This window comes from Ovis aries, chromosome 12, assembly GCF_016772045.2.
Source record: "Ovis aries strain OAR_USU_Benz2616 breed Rambouillet chromosome 12, ARS-UI_Ramb_v3.0, whole genome shotgun sequence".
Classification (NCBI taxonomy): domain Eukaryota; kingdom Metazoa; phylum Chordata; class Mammalia; order Artiodactyla; family Bovidae; genus Ovis; species Ovis aries.
In genome coordinates, this window is record NC_056065.1 from 31,891,142 (window position 1) to 31,904,807 (window position 13,666).

Here is a 13,666-nt window from a genome sequence, read left to right on the forward strand (position 1 = left end):
TCAAAATAGCCAATTCTAACCTGCTTGCCCTGTCTCTTCCATTCCATCCTACAGAAAACACAGTAAAGACTCTTACCTCTGTTTTCCCCTCACGCCCTCTCTCCTGACGGGTCCTGGTGCTTCCGCATGAGGTCCTACATGATGTGCTGTGCCTCCTATTTCTTGGGATTGTTATTTATAATAAACTTCTTCCTTCATGACAGTCATTTCCATGTCTGTGTGTCTTACCATATCTGATTAAATAAATCTTGAGTAGCCCTAAAACACCCCTAATATCTGCTATTGAACTTCCTGCATCACAGTAGAGCAATTATGTCCCTCTCCTTCTGGGTTGCTTCTGTAGCACCAAATTCTAGTTTGGGATGGGTTGGCATGGGAATTGATAGCAAAGAAGCAGCTGGGGTGACATATTCCCAGCTGAATCATACTTCTAAGGCTTGCTTTATTCTTGTTAATATTCGATAGTGAATCTGTTATTTTACCTATAAAATTCTGCCCAACTTTGTTCCTAAGCTGCTTTCTACAAAGGTAAGGCATTTACTATAATCTAGAGACCTAGACTACATGCTAATTTCCTAGTGACCACCCCTATCTCAAGGCACCCAATTTGCTTCTGGTAAATACCTAATTGAATACTGGGTTATTAACTATGTATTGCTATAATCTAGTTGAACTGGACACTGAGGCGTATTGATCTGACTGTCCCTCTGTAGTTGTTCAGTCACTAAGTTGTGTGACTCTTTTGCTGCCCCATGGACTGGTAGCCTGCTAGGCTCCTCTGTCTATGGGATTTCCCAGTCAAGAATACTGGAGTGGGTTGTCATTTCCTTCTCCAGGGGATCTTCCCCACCCAGGGATTGAACTCAGGTCTCCTGAATTGGCAGATGGATTCTTTACCACTGAGCCACGTGGGAAGCCCATCCCACTGTACTTACCCTCAATATTTGGTTAATTATCTTAGGAGAATTGGAGTCAACAAGCTTGATCAAGTGGTTTCTTGTCACAGAGATACAAAAGGTTACCCCTAGAGAAAAGTACTGCCGCAATAGTCCAAAGTAGTGCTGCTCTAAAAGGCCACTTTCTGACCCCAACCTCTTCCATCTTTCACATCCTCTCACCTGCCCCTTGACCTCTTATGCACCTCCATTCCCCTTATTCCCCTCTGCTTCTCTGCTGCATGGAAGTTCCTTTCTAGCTGCTCTTCCTCTCCCACTCAGCCCAATCTCATGGTTGATCATCTGATCTGCTGTCTCCCACCAGAACCCTGGATACACTCAGTTATTCTTCCCCTCGCATCTAACGTGTAACCTAAACCTTGGATGCTACCTGTGTCTTCTTCAGCTGTGTATGTGATACTTGGGAAGTTCAGTGTGTGTGAAGATTGGACCTACTCATGGTGTCTTACCTCAATTGTGCCTCTGCTGTTGTGCAGCAATCTTTTTACAGGCCCTTAGCCTGCTCCTTTCCATTTTACCCTCAGTGACCTTTGACATTCTCCTGAAGTCCCCTCCTCAACCCCTCCCTTCTCTCAGTTTACAGACGATCCTCCTTTCTACTTCGTGTAAGTAAATCGGGGCTATCAGACATGACCTCTCTCAACTTCTACATTCCGGTCTCCAAACTAGTCATTTTTACTTCTTCCCTCCGAATCTCAGGGGCTTCCCAGATGGCATAACAGTGAAGACTGTGCCTGCCAATGCAGGAGACGCAAGACTCAGGAGGGAATGGCAACTTGCCTCCAGCATTCTTGCCTGGAAAACCCCACGGACAGAGGAAGCTGGTGGGCTACAGTCCATAGGGTCGCAAAGAGCTGGACACGACTGACCCACTGAGCACACATGCACCCCAGTCTCAAAGAATGGATTATCCTCTGAGCCTTGCCACCTGGGCCTTTGAGTCTGCTTCCCCAGCTTTCTTCACGGACCTTGCTCCTACAGCTTAGGCGCTTATTTTATTTTAATTAGATGTTTCAAATATACGGAGAATAATGTGAAAATTATTATTTATCATTTCCATCCAGGTTGTGTACTTTACTTATGTATAAATGTGTCCAGAAGTCATGTATATTATTGATTTATGGCTTTGAAAATGTACATACATGATATTATACTGTAAGTATCTTTTGGTGACTTTTTTTTCCACTCGGTGTTAGATTTTGAGATAAACGCACAGAAATTTCCAGTCTCTTGATCTGTTTTCCTCATTAGTGGGTCCCTCCTGATCTCTCTTCCTTCCCTACCCAACCTGGAATTCACGGCCAATCATTTGATTCCCTCTTACAAGCATCATAGCTGATTCATTTTAACTGCTATTTGGCATTCTGTTGTCTACATAAGGTATTCATCCAAATGTTTGCCATATTTTACCACAATTCTTAAAAATCTGTACTTAAAGACATAAAAAAACCCAAACATTTAAACCACTTTTTTACTTTGTTTAAGATGTCATTTAGTGCAGATTTTTAAAAATTGCCATTGCATCAAAAAATAAAGTACCTAGGAATAAACCCACCTAAGGAGGCAAAAGACCTCTGAAAACTATAAGATACTCATGAAAGAAATCAAAGATGACACAAACAGATGGAAAGCAATATCATGTTCAATATTGGAATAATCGATGTTGTCAAAATGACTATAAGCCCAAGGCAATCTGCAGATTCAATATAATATCTATCAAGTTACTGATTGCATTTTTTACAGAATCAGAACAAAATTTTTTACAATTTGTATGGAAATACAAAAGCCCCTGAATAGCCAAAGCAATCTTGAGAAAGAAGAACACAGCTGGAGGAATCAGACTCCCTGACTTCAGACTATACTACAAAGTTACAGTAATCAAGACAGTATGGTACTGACACAAAAACAGAAATATAGATCAATGGAACAGGATAGAAATCCCAGAAATAAACCAGTTTACCCTATGGCTAATTAATCTATGACAAAGGCAAGAGTATACAACAGAGAAGAGACCATCTCTTCAATAAGTAGTGCTGAGAAAACTAGACAGCTACGTGTAGAATAATGAAATCAGAACATTCTCTAACACCCTACACAAAAGTAAACTCAGGATATATTATAGACCTAAACATAAGACCAGATACCATAACACTGTTAAAGGAAAACATAAGGAGAATATTCTCTGACATAAATCACAGCTGCTGCTGCTGCTGCTAAGTAGCTTCAGTTGTGTCCGACTCTGTGTGACCCCATAGACGGCAGCCCACCAGGCTCCCCCGTCCCTGGGATTCTCCAGGCAAGAACACTGGAGTGGGTTGCCATTTCCTTCTGCAGTGCATGAAAGTGAAAAGTGAAAGAGAAGTCACTCAGTTGTGTCTGACTCTTCGAGACCCCATGGACTGCAGCCTACCAGGCTTCTCCATCCATGGGATTTTCCAGGCAAGAGTACTGGAGTGGGGTGCCATTGCCTTCTCCATAAATCACAGCAATGATCTCTTTTTTTTGGTCTACTTCCTAGAGTAATGGAAATAAAAATAAACACATGAGGCCTAATGAAACTTAAAAGCTTTTTTGCACAGCAAAAGAAACCACAGACAAAATGAAAAGATAATCCATAGAAAAGAAAAAAATGAAATTTGCAAATGAAGTGACCAAAGAGGGATTAATCTCCAAAATATGCACAGTCCATGAAAAAAAAAAACAATTAAAAAATGGGTGGACGATCTTAAGACATTTCTCCAAAGAAGACAGACATGCAAATGGACAAGAGGCACATGAAAAGATGCTCAACATTGCTAATTATTAGAGAAATAAAAATAAAAACTACAATGAGGTATTCCCTCACAGAGTTCAGAATGGCAGTCCTCAAAATATCTACAAACAATAAATGCTGGAGAGACTGTGGAGAGAAGGGAACCTTCCTACACTGTTGGTAGGAATGTAAATTGGTCCAGTCACTATGGAGAACAGTATGGAGAGTCCCTAAAAAACTAAAAATAGAGCTACCATATGACCCTGCAATCCCACTCCTGAGCATATATCTGGAGAAAATCATGTTCTGAAAGGACACCTGCAACCCAATATTCATTGCAGCACTGTTTGCAATAGCCAGGACATAGAAGCAACCTAAATGCCCTTCGATAGAGTAATAGATTAAAAAAGATGTGGTACATATATGCAGTGGGATGTTACTCAGCCGGTAAAAAGAATGAAATAATGCCATTTGCAGCAACACGGAGGGACCTAGAGATTGTCCTACTGAGTGAAGTAAGTCAGACAGAGAAGGAGAAATATTGTATGACATCCCTTATATAGGAATCTAAAAAGAAATGATACAAATGAACTTACAAAACAAACAGACTCACAGACTTAGAGAATGAACTTATGGTTGCTGGGTATAAAGATAGGGGAAAAGGATAGTTAGGGAGTTTGAGATGGACATGTACACACTGCTATATTTTAAAATGGATAACTAACAAGGAGCTACTGTATAGCACATGGAACTCTGCTCAGTGTTACAGGACAGCCTGGATGGGAGGGGAATTTGGGGGAGAATGGGCACATGTATATGTGTGGCTGAGTCCCTCCGCTGTTCACCTGAAACTATCACAACATTGTTTGTTAATGGGCTATACCCCAGTGCAAAGTAAAAAGTTAAAAAAACAGTCATGGAGAAAATAATAAACTAAGAAATTGAGGAAGAGCTACCAGTGAGGTAACAGGAAAAGTAGGAAAATACGACATCCGGAATCCCAATAAGGAAGATATTTTAAGTAGGAGGAAAGGATCAACCGTATCAGTTCTCGTTAATGAGATACAGTAAGATGAGACCTGAGAACTGACCACTGAGTTAGCAATACGGAGCCGGCTGGCCACACTGGCTGGCAATGTCAGTGGAGGGGTGGAGGGTAAAAGCCTGACTGAGAAAGATTTGGGAGAGGATAGGAGAAGAGTTGATGACAATGAGTATAGTAGCTAGAGGAGGAGTGGAGACAAAGAGAAGGTTTTGGGTTTTGTTTTGGTTTCAATGAGGGGAAGAACTGCGTATTTGTGTGATGATCTAGTAGGGTAAAGTTGATGATGCAAGAGAAAAGGGCAAATTTCAGAAACAGTGATCTTAATTAGGAAAGGGGGGCAGGGATCCAGTTCACAAATGGAGGCCTTAGATACCCATATACTTTATCTATGGTGATAGGAAGACAGCCAGAGTTAATGGGTACAGATGCTTGAAGACGGATAGATAATAGCCGTAGAAGTTTGTGGAAGATCTCTTCTGACTGATACAGCTTCGACTTATTCACCTTCCTTATTCTTTCCCTCATCACTTTCATCTATCAGTTATCAAGCCCTGCCTGTTATTATCACTGATTTTCTCATAAGTGATCCCTCTTCTTTGTCTTTGTTGCTGTCTCATTTTTTTTTTTTTTCCTCCCTGTACTACTAAAACAGTTTACTGCCTGGTCTCCTTCCTTAGACTTGGTTCCCTGAAATCTTCTACACATCTCTCAGAGACAGCAAATATTTAATCATGCCACTCTACAATAAGAATGGCTAGAAACCATAAAAGGGAATGCATTTGAGTCAGTTCTAATGAGATGGATGAACCTAGAGCTTATTATACAGAGAGAACTAAGTCAGGAAGAGAAAAACAAGTATCATTTATTAACACATGTATATGGAATCTAGAAAGATGGTACTGATGAACCTATTTACAGGGCAACAATGGAGACGCAGACATAGAGAACAGGTGTTTATGGACACGGGCAACAGGGAGGGAGGGAGGAGAGGGTGGGACGAATGGAGAGAGTAACATGCAAGCATGTATGCTACCATGTGTAAAACAGACAACCAATGAAAATTTGCTGTATGACTCAGCGAACTCAAACTGGGGCTCTGTAACAACCTCGAGGTATGGGAAGGGGAAGTTAAGGAGGGAAGTTAAAGAGGGAGGGGACACACATGTATACCTATGGCGGATTCACGTTAATGAATGGCAAAGGTAAATACAATATTGTGAAGCAATTTTCCTTCGGTTAAATAAGTTTTTTTGGGAAAAAAAAAAAAGAATGGCTAGAAAGCCTTCCATGGTCTGGACTCTACCTAGCTAGTTTCTCAGCCTTTTCTCCTGACACATCATGACTCATTTTGGGCTCCAATAACATTATACCACTTGAACTATGAAATTTCTTCCTCTATCACTTCTGCTTGAAAGGCTTACTCAGTGGAATTCCCTGTTACCTTTCCCACTTCTCCTTTCCTCCATTGCCTTCAGCTAAATATTATCCTTTAAGCCTCAGTGACTCAGCTCTAATGCTCTGGGAACACTTCCCAGCGCCCCTCTCCCTTCCATAGCTGAATTGGATTCTTTTCTTTTCAGTAGCAACAACCCATACTATTCCTTTCTATTTTTCCATTTAGCATATCAGTTCATATCTAATTTATCAGATTCTTGAAAGCAGAAATCCTGTCTTACTCTTCTTTGAATTCCCAGTGCCCAGCACAGTAATTGGTGTAAATTAGGTGTCTAATCACTGATTAAACATGAACTTTGGACATGAACTTTGGCAAACTCTGGGAGATGGGGAGGGAGAGGGAAGCCTAGCATACGTCCATGGGGCATGCTTCCATGACATATGTCCATGGAGTCACAAAGAATTGGACATGACTAAGTGACTGAACAACAACAGGTGTTTAATAATGATGATTTGAGATGATTTGAGACTGGTTCCAAACAGGAAAAGGAGGACGTCAAGGCTGTATATTGTCACCCTGCTTACTCAACTTATATGCACAGTACATCATGAGAAACGCTGGGCTGGATAAAGCACAAGCTGGAATCAAGATTGCTGGGAGAAATATCAGTAACTTCTGATATACAGTTGACACCACCCTTACGGCAGAAAGTGAGGAGGAACTAAAAAGCTTCTTGATGAAAGTGAAAGAGGAGAGTGAAAAAGTTGGCTTAAAGCTCAACATTCAGAAAACTAAGATCATGGCATCTGGTCCCATCACTTCATGGCAAATAGACGGGGAAACAGTGGAAACAGTGGCTGACTTTATTTTTTGGGGCTCCAAAATCACTGCAGGTGGTGACTGTAGCCATAAAATTAAAAGATGCTTACTCCTTGGAAGGAAAGTTATGATCAACCTAGACAGCATATTAAAAAGCAGAGACATTACTTTGCTAACAAAGGTCAGTCTAGTCAAAGCTATGATTTTTCCAGTAGTCATGTATGGATGTGAGAGTTGGACTATAAAAACAGCTGAGGGCCGAAGAATTGATGCTTTTGAACTGTGGTGTTGGAGAAGACTCTTGAGAATCCCTTGGACGGACTGGTTACAAGGCGATTCAACCAGTCCATCCTAAAGGAGATCAGTCCTGAAGTTTTCTTTGGAAGGACTGATGTTCAAGCTTTGGCCACCTGATGCAAAGAGCTGACTCATTGGAAACGACCCTGATGCTGGGAAAAGATTGAAGCCAGAAGGAGAAGGGGATGACAGAGGATGAGATGGTTGGATGGCATCACCAACTCAATGGACATGAGTTTGGGTAAACTCCGGGAATTGGTGATGGACAGGGAGGCGTGGCATGCTGCGGTCCATGGTGTCACAAAGAGTCAGACACAAATGAGCAACTGAACTGAACTGAGCTGAAGAGTGCATGTCTCTGGGAGAGAACATTAAGGGGGAGGTAGTTCCTAATGGGGAGGGGTGCTGTAGGTTGAGGAGAGGTTTAGAGAGGATAAAGCAAGCGTTAGCTTCTGTCTGCATCCCTGAGAAGAGTTTCAACCCTCTTACCCACTTATGCCTCAGCTTCTAAACTGTAACCTCCCTCATGCATGGACCACAGATCATCCAGTTTTGTATAACTGGCACTGAAAACTCAGTGATGCATATGTTGGGTGCTCAAAACTATTTATTATTAAATACATGATTAATTAGGCTTTTCATAATTTTGAGACTTTCAAAAGTAAGTTAAACTTTTTAGTGAGAATATACTTACAGTTGAACCAAAGGGTGAAATTTTTCTCTGATATTAACTTTCAATGGGCAGCCATATTTGTCCCAATTATACTTTACTCTCTAGAAGAGGAAAAAATGCTTTAGTTATTTTCTATATTTGGCTGATTGACAGAATTATAGTTTTCTTACCAATGGTTTAGATGGTCGATCCCTGAGATATGACCTGTAAAAAAATTTTTTTTGTTACTTAGAATCTTTCCTCTTCCAAAAGCTTAAAAAGTTTAAACCATTACTTTGCTTAGGTAAAGAGGTATCACAAAAAAGTCAAACAGATGACCATAATTACAAAAACTCCTAAAATATGTGGAGGTTAAAAAACACATTTCTAAATAACACATGGATCAAAGAGGAACTCTCAAGAGAAGTTTAAAAAATACACTCAACTAAATGAAAATGAAAACACAGCTTATTAAAATTTGTGAGTGAGTGAGTGAAGTTGCTCAGTCATGTCCAGCTCTTTGCGACCCTGTTGTAGCCCACCAGGCTCCTCTGTCTATGGGATTCTCCAGGCAGGAATACTGGAGTGGGTTGCTATTTCCTTCTCCAGGGGATCTTCCCAACCCAGGGATCGAACCCAGATCTCCCACATTGTGGGCAGATGCTTTAACCTCTGAGCCACCGGGGAAGTCAGCAACATCAGTGCCTAGAGGTAAATTTATAGCAATAAATGCACATATCAGAAAAGACTGGTGCTAATAGGAATAAATACAAACTAATCATAAATTACTGATAGTACATTAATATACAAGTCAATGCTTATGTTAGAAAATATTGCTTACTGTTCAATGATGTAAAAAAAATCATGCTGAAGACATTCTTTTTTAGTAAATCTACAAGAAATAAAATACAATGAAGTTGTAATATCATCATTCCTTATTTATTAGCACAAACATTTAATTGTTTAACTCAGTGATTTTTAAACTCAGAAGTATCACAGAATCATCACTTATTGAATTAGAATTTCTGGGATTGGTGTATGGGCCTAGCATTTCTATTTTCACAAACATTTCTGAAGGTGCCAGAATTAGAAATATACTGATTTACCTCTCATATTTGATACATGTGAAAAATTTGTGGAAAATCTATCAAAGTAAAGACAAATTTCTTTGGACTGTTTTATTTTTCACAATTTTTAAAAACACAGTTCTAACTGTTATTAGAGCTTCAGCTGTGCAGGTAAGGACCCATTTTAATGATTCACATAATTTCTAGTTAGGGTTTATACAGACATAAGGCTGTTGTGGTCTATGAAATGATAAGAGTTTTTGGTAAGTTATATTCATTTGATCATTTTTGCTGACTGCTTCCAGTGTAACTCAGAAGGAACCCTGGATACCATTATGTTTATTTTATATAGAAAATTAAAGCCTGGGACCACCTCCCACCCCGAACTCAAATTTGATCCCAAGAGATGCCCTCTTGTATTAACATCTCTCCTGCCAGAAGAATCATGGGCCTCATAGCTCTCCTTTGTGGACTGTGAAAACTTAGGCCCACCACAACCTGAATTCAAGAAATTAAGGTCATTTTTAGAGGTCCAGAACAGTGGGTCATTGACTAAGAGATCTGGAAAAGGACCTGAAATCTGTGTTTTCTGACATGCTCTCCAGGTGATTCTGACGAGCAATCTAGTCTGACGAAAGCTCACTAAACCTTCCCAGAAATAGACGGATGCAAGTTGCTTCGCATCTCACTGAAGAAGGAAATCTACATGTAGTGATACTGCATGCAGGGATACTGGGAACTGATTTTTCGTAACCTGTTGCTTAGAGTGGGCTTCCCTGGTAGCTCAGGTGGTAAAGCGTCTGCCTGCAACGCGGGAGACCTGGGTTTTGATCCCTGGGTCAGGAAATCCTCTGGAGAAGAAAATGGCAACCCACTCCAGTACCCTTGCCTGGAAAATCCAATGGACACAGAAGCCTGGTATGCTATAGTCCATTGGGTTGCAGAGAGTTGGACACGGCTGAGTGACTTTATATATATATATTGCCTAGAGCAGTTATTCTCAAATTTTAATGCCCCTACTAATCTGGAAATTTAGTTACAATAGAGATTCTGGTTCAGCAGCGAAACCTGAGGTTCTGCTTTTCTAGTAAGTTCCCAGGTGATGCCGGTGCTGCTCCATAGATTATACTCTGAGGAGAAGGATGTAGACCATTCCAGAAACAAGATGCTTTAGGCTTTATAATCAGTTAGCTTTTGTGTTTTCTGGAAAAGGGTTTATGGGAGATGCAACTCCTTGCTAAATGAGATGGGAATATTTAATTATCTATCTGGCAACTAACCATGACAATTCAGTACTCAAAAGATTATTAGAATGATGGATGAATAGACTTTTGTTTTGGATAAGAACATATCACTTTATAAATAGATTTAGATAAGTGTCAGTGTCACTCCACCCTCACCATAACCACAGGAAAGGAACTGCAATAGGCTTCTGTCTCCATTTTACATTCTGACTCAGCTGCTTAATTTTTGTGTACACCGACCTTTATTCTCTCCCATGTAGAAGAAAGGACTGTGGATGACACAAGTCCCAGAGTGCTTCACTGTGAACCGCAATAAAGTCAATAAAAGCCACATCTTGGAATTCTCTGGAGGAAACACTGGCGGTTCTGTTAGGTTTGCTTCAGAAAACTTTCTCATGGAAAAATATTTGAATCTATGTATGAAGTGACTTGCTTTCATCCATGGAAAAAGGAGAAGGAAATAGGCTTCTCTCATGTGGTTATGAGCCATCCTCTGACAGAAATGCAATTATAACTGGTTTGAGTAGGATGGACAACAGAGGTTAAGTGTTTCTCCCTCTCATTTCTCTGGAAATGAATTTACACTGAAGAGCTGACAGAGGTGATGCAAAAGATGGAAACTGGCTTATGAAAAGGGAAGACAGAGAAAAATGCTAATAACAAAGAAAGAGTTTAAATCTTTTTCTCTTTTCGTTTTGTTAAGTCGCTCAGTCGTGTCCAACTTTTTGCGACCCCATGGACTGTAGCCTACCAGGCTCCTCCCTCCATGGGATTTTCCAGGCAAGGGTACTGGAGTGGGTTGCCATTTCCTTCTCCAGGGGATCTTCCTGACCCAGGGATCGAACCCAGATCTCCCACATTCCAGGCAGACGCTTTAACCTCTGAGCCACCAGGGAAGCCAAATGTAATATCTGACTTGGCAAAAAGTTAAAAAAAAAGTCTGGTTTGAACAAACTGTCAGTTTATTATGGATTTCACATGGACATGTCAGTCATTAGGCTAATATAACTAGTAATTACATTTAATTTAACATTTGTTTTAAAACATAAAGAGTAAGACAAATCAAGTGCAAACATACTTGCCCTTTAACAGCAATGAATTTACTAGCATCACAGCCAACAGATATTTGGAACACCTAAAGTAAAGTAATTTAGGTGATGAGTTTAGTGGTTCTAAATCACATAGTCTAAAATATTACTACAGCTAAAAACAATTGCATTTTAGATCTGAAATAACCCTTTAAATGTAGAGTTTGGTTATTCTGCTCTGTGCTGTTTCCTCCTTTGACAGTTTTTTTTTTTTTCTTTCTTTGCTTTCTTTCACCCTTGGGGCTCACAAGCTCAAAGGTCAAGTCTCTGCTTTCTTACTTCTATATCAGAGAACCAATTTGATGTCATTTTTCACTAGCACCTCTACAATCATGACTATCAACTCTGTGGTTCCAGCTTGCACCTGACTCACCTGGAAGGTTTCTGTAATACATTTAACTATGAATTTGACTTCATTTTAGAACTAGAGTCCTCGTTCTTCCTCAACTGGGATAAGCAACTTCTATTTCTACTTGACTCCAGGACACCTTGCTCATTGCTGTATACCCTGCCCATCTTCCCATCCTCTACCGCAGGCTTTCTAAGTGGGATCTAGACACTTGCCATCTATTATAAACACGCCTTACATGTTGCATATTTTCACAAGGCAAATCTAAAAAAGAAAACCTTTAGGAATCAAGAGGGAAGGGTTAGAGAATGATGTCCAGTCAAGCTTGATGGATTTAGAGAGTTGCACCTACTAAGCCCTTTTTGGCTTCATTAGAAAGGCATACTTCACAGCAGGAGTTTATGGATTTTATTCCTTGAACCACCTGATCTCACCCATAGGACCTGATTTGTTCTCTCAACAACTCTACCCACAGTTCTTGCTATCTATCATCACTAAATCTTTTCCCATCAAATGTATTTAGAAGCAGGGGTCTGCCCTTTATCTTTACTGAGTTACCCATATAAGGTACATGGTTGGCAGAGGTCCTCAAGTTTTTCATAGTTACAACACACTATCACTTGATGATATTATTTGTAACATCTCTTCTTTTCAGGGTCTTAGTTCACTAAAGTCATCCCTAACGTCAGAATTAACAATCATGACTAAGATTAAAAATATGAGCTGACCTGGAGGTAGCTCTTCAACAAGAGCATGGGTGCAGAATGTGGGAAGCATGAATAAGCCTGTTGTGCAGGGTACCCACTGCTGGAGGACTGACACATCCTTCCTGGGACTGGTCATCCAATAGAGAAATTCTGACGTATAGCCCAAATGAGAATGATGAGTGTATTGGGTTTCTTTATTAAGAAATATTTCTTTATCATTCTCTCAAGTACAGGGCAGAACTCCTCCTCCCTTAGCTCAGATCAGACACAGCATATTCCCCTCTAACTGGACAGAACAACTGAACTGAGACAGGAACTGAGACAGGAATTGTAAAGGCTTTCAACATAGAAATGTTGGAAGACAACATATTAGTCAGTGTAGTCATCTCTCCCTGGGAAATTTCACTTTGGAAGGAATTATTTTGTCCTTCTGCAGCCTGGCTTACTAGGGTGGCCTCACTGCATTCTGGTTCTTGGTGTATGGTTAAAAAACTGAGATGAAGCCTTGTTGGGGCTGCCAGTTCTATTTGCTGCTCTGCTGCAGGCTATGAAGACTCAGTGGCAAAGATGGCAGGCTCGTTTTCAAATTGCTCACCCCATGAGCCATTTGCTCCAGTAGGTTTATCTTACTTTGCCGACTAAGGTCCGTCTAGTCAAGGCTATGGTTTTTCCTGTGGTCATGTATGGATGTGAGAGTTGGACTGTGAAGAAGGCTGAGCGCAGAAGAATTGATGCTTTTGAACTGTGGTGTTGGAGAAGACTCTTGGGAGTCCCTTGGACTGCAGGGAGATCCAACCAGTCCATTCTGAAGGAGATCAGCCCTGGGATTACGTTGGAAGGAATGATGCTGAGGCTGAAACTCCAGTACTTTGGCCACCTCATGCGAAGAGTGGACTCATTGGAAAAGACTCTGATGCTGGGAGGGATTGGGGGCAGGAGGATAAGGGGACGACAGAGGATGAGACGGCTGGATGGCATCACGGACTCGATGGACGCGAGTCTGAGTGAACTCCAGGAGTTGGTGATGGACAGGGAGGCCTGGCGTGCTGCAATTCATGGGGTTGCAAAGAGTCAGACACGGCTGAGTGACTGAACTGAACTGAACTTCATCCAACCATAGAAGAAGTCTGTGGGCCCTCTGTCTATAGTACTTATCTGGCAGGCTGATGACTTGCTTACCAGTGGGGATGGGAGCACAAAAAGGGGTCCCTGTGGTTTAGAGCATACCTTGCAGTTGTGTACTAGTTTTTATTTTCTTGGCTAGCTAGTTAATTCAATTAACTTTGAATTCTTC

At 40.9% G+C, this 13,666-nt stretch overlaps 1 protein-coding gene across 1 annotated transcript in view; it reads right to left on the bottom strand.

The window, feature by feature from the left end:
* The window catches only part of CATSPERE (catsper channel auxiliary subunit epsilon), a 151,369-nt gene that overhangs the window by 30,848 nt on the left and 106,855 nt on the right, over positions 1–13,666 (bottom strand). The window contains exons 14-17 of the mRNA XM_027976114.3: positions 11,311–11,363; positions 8,759–8,809; positions 8,109–8,142; positions 7,960–8,039 (exon numbers count right to left, since the gene is read on the bottom strand). Of these exons, the coding sequence (XP_027831915.2) occupies positions 7,960–8,039; positions 8,109–8,142; positions 8,759–8,809; positions 11,311–11,363 (218 nt within the window). The remainder of the gene's footprint in view (positions 1–7,959; positions 8,040–8,108; positions 8,143–8,758; positions 8,810–11,310; positions 11,364–13,666) is intronic.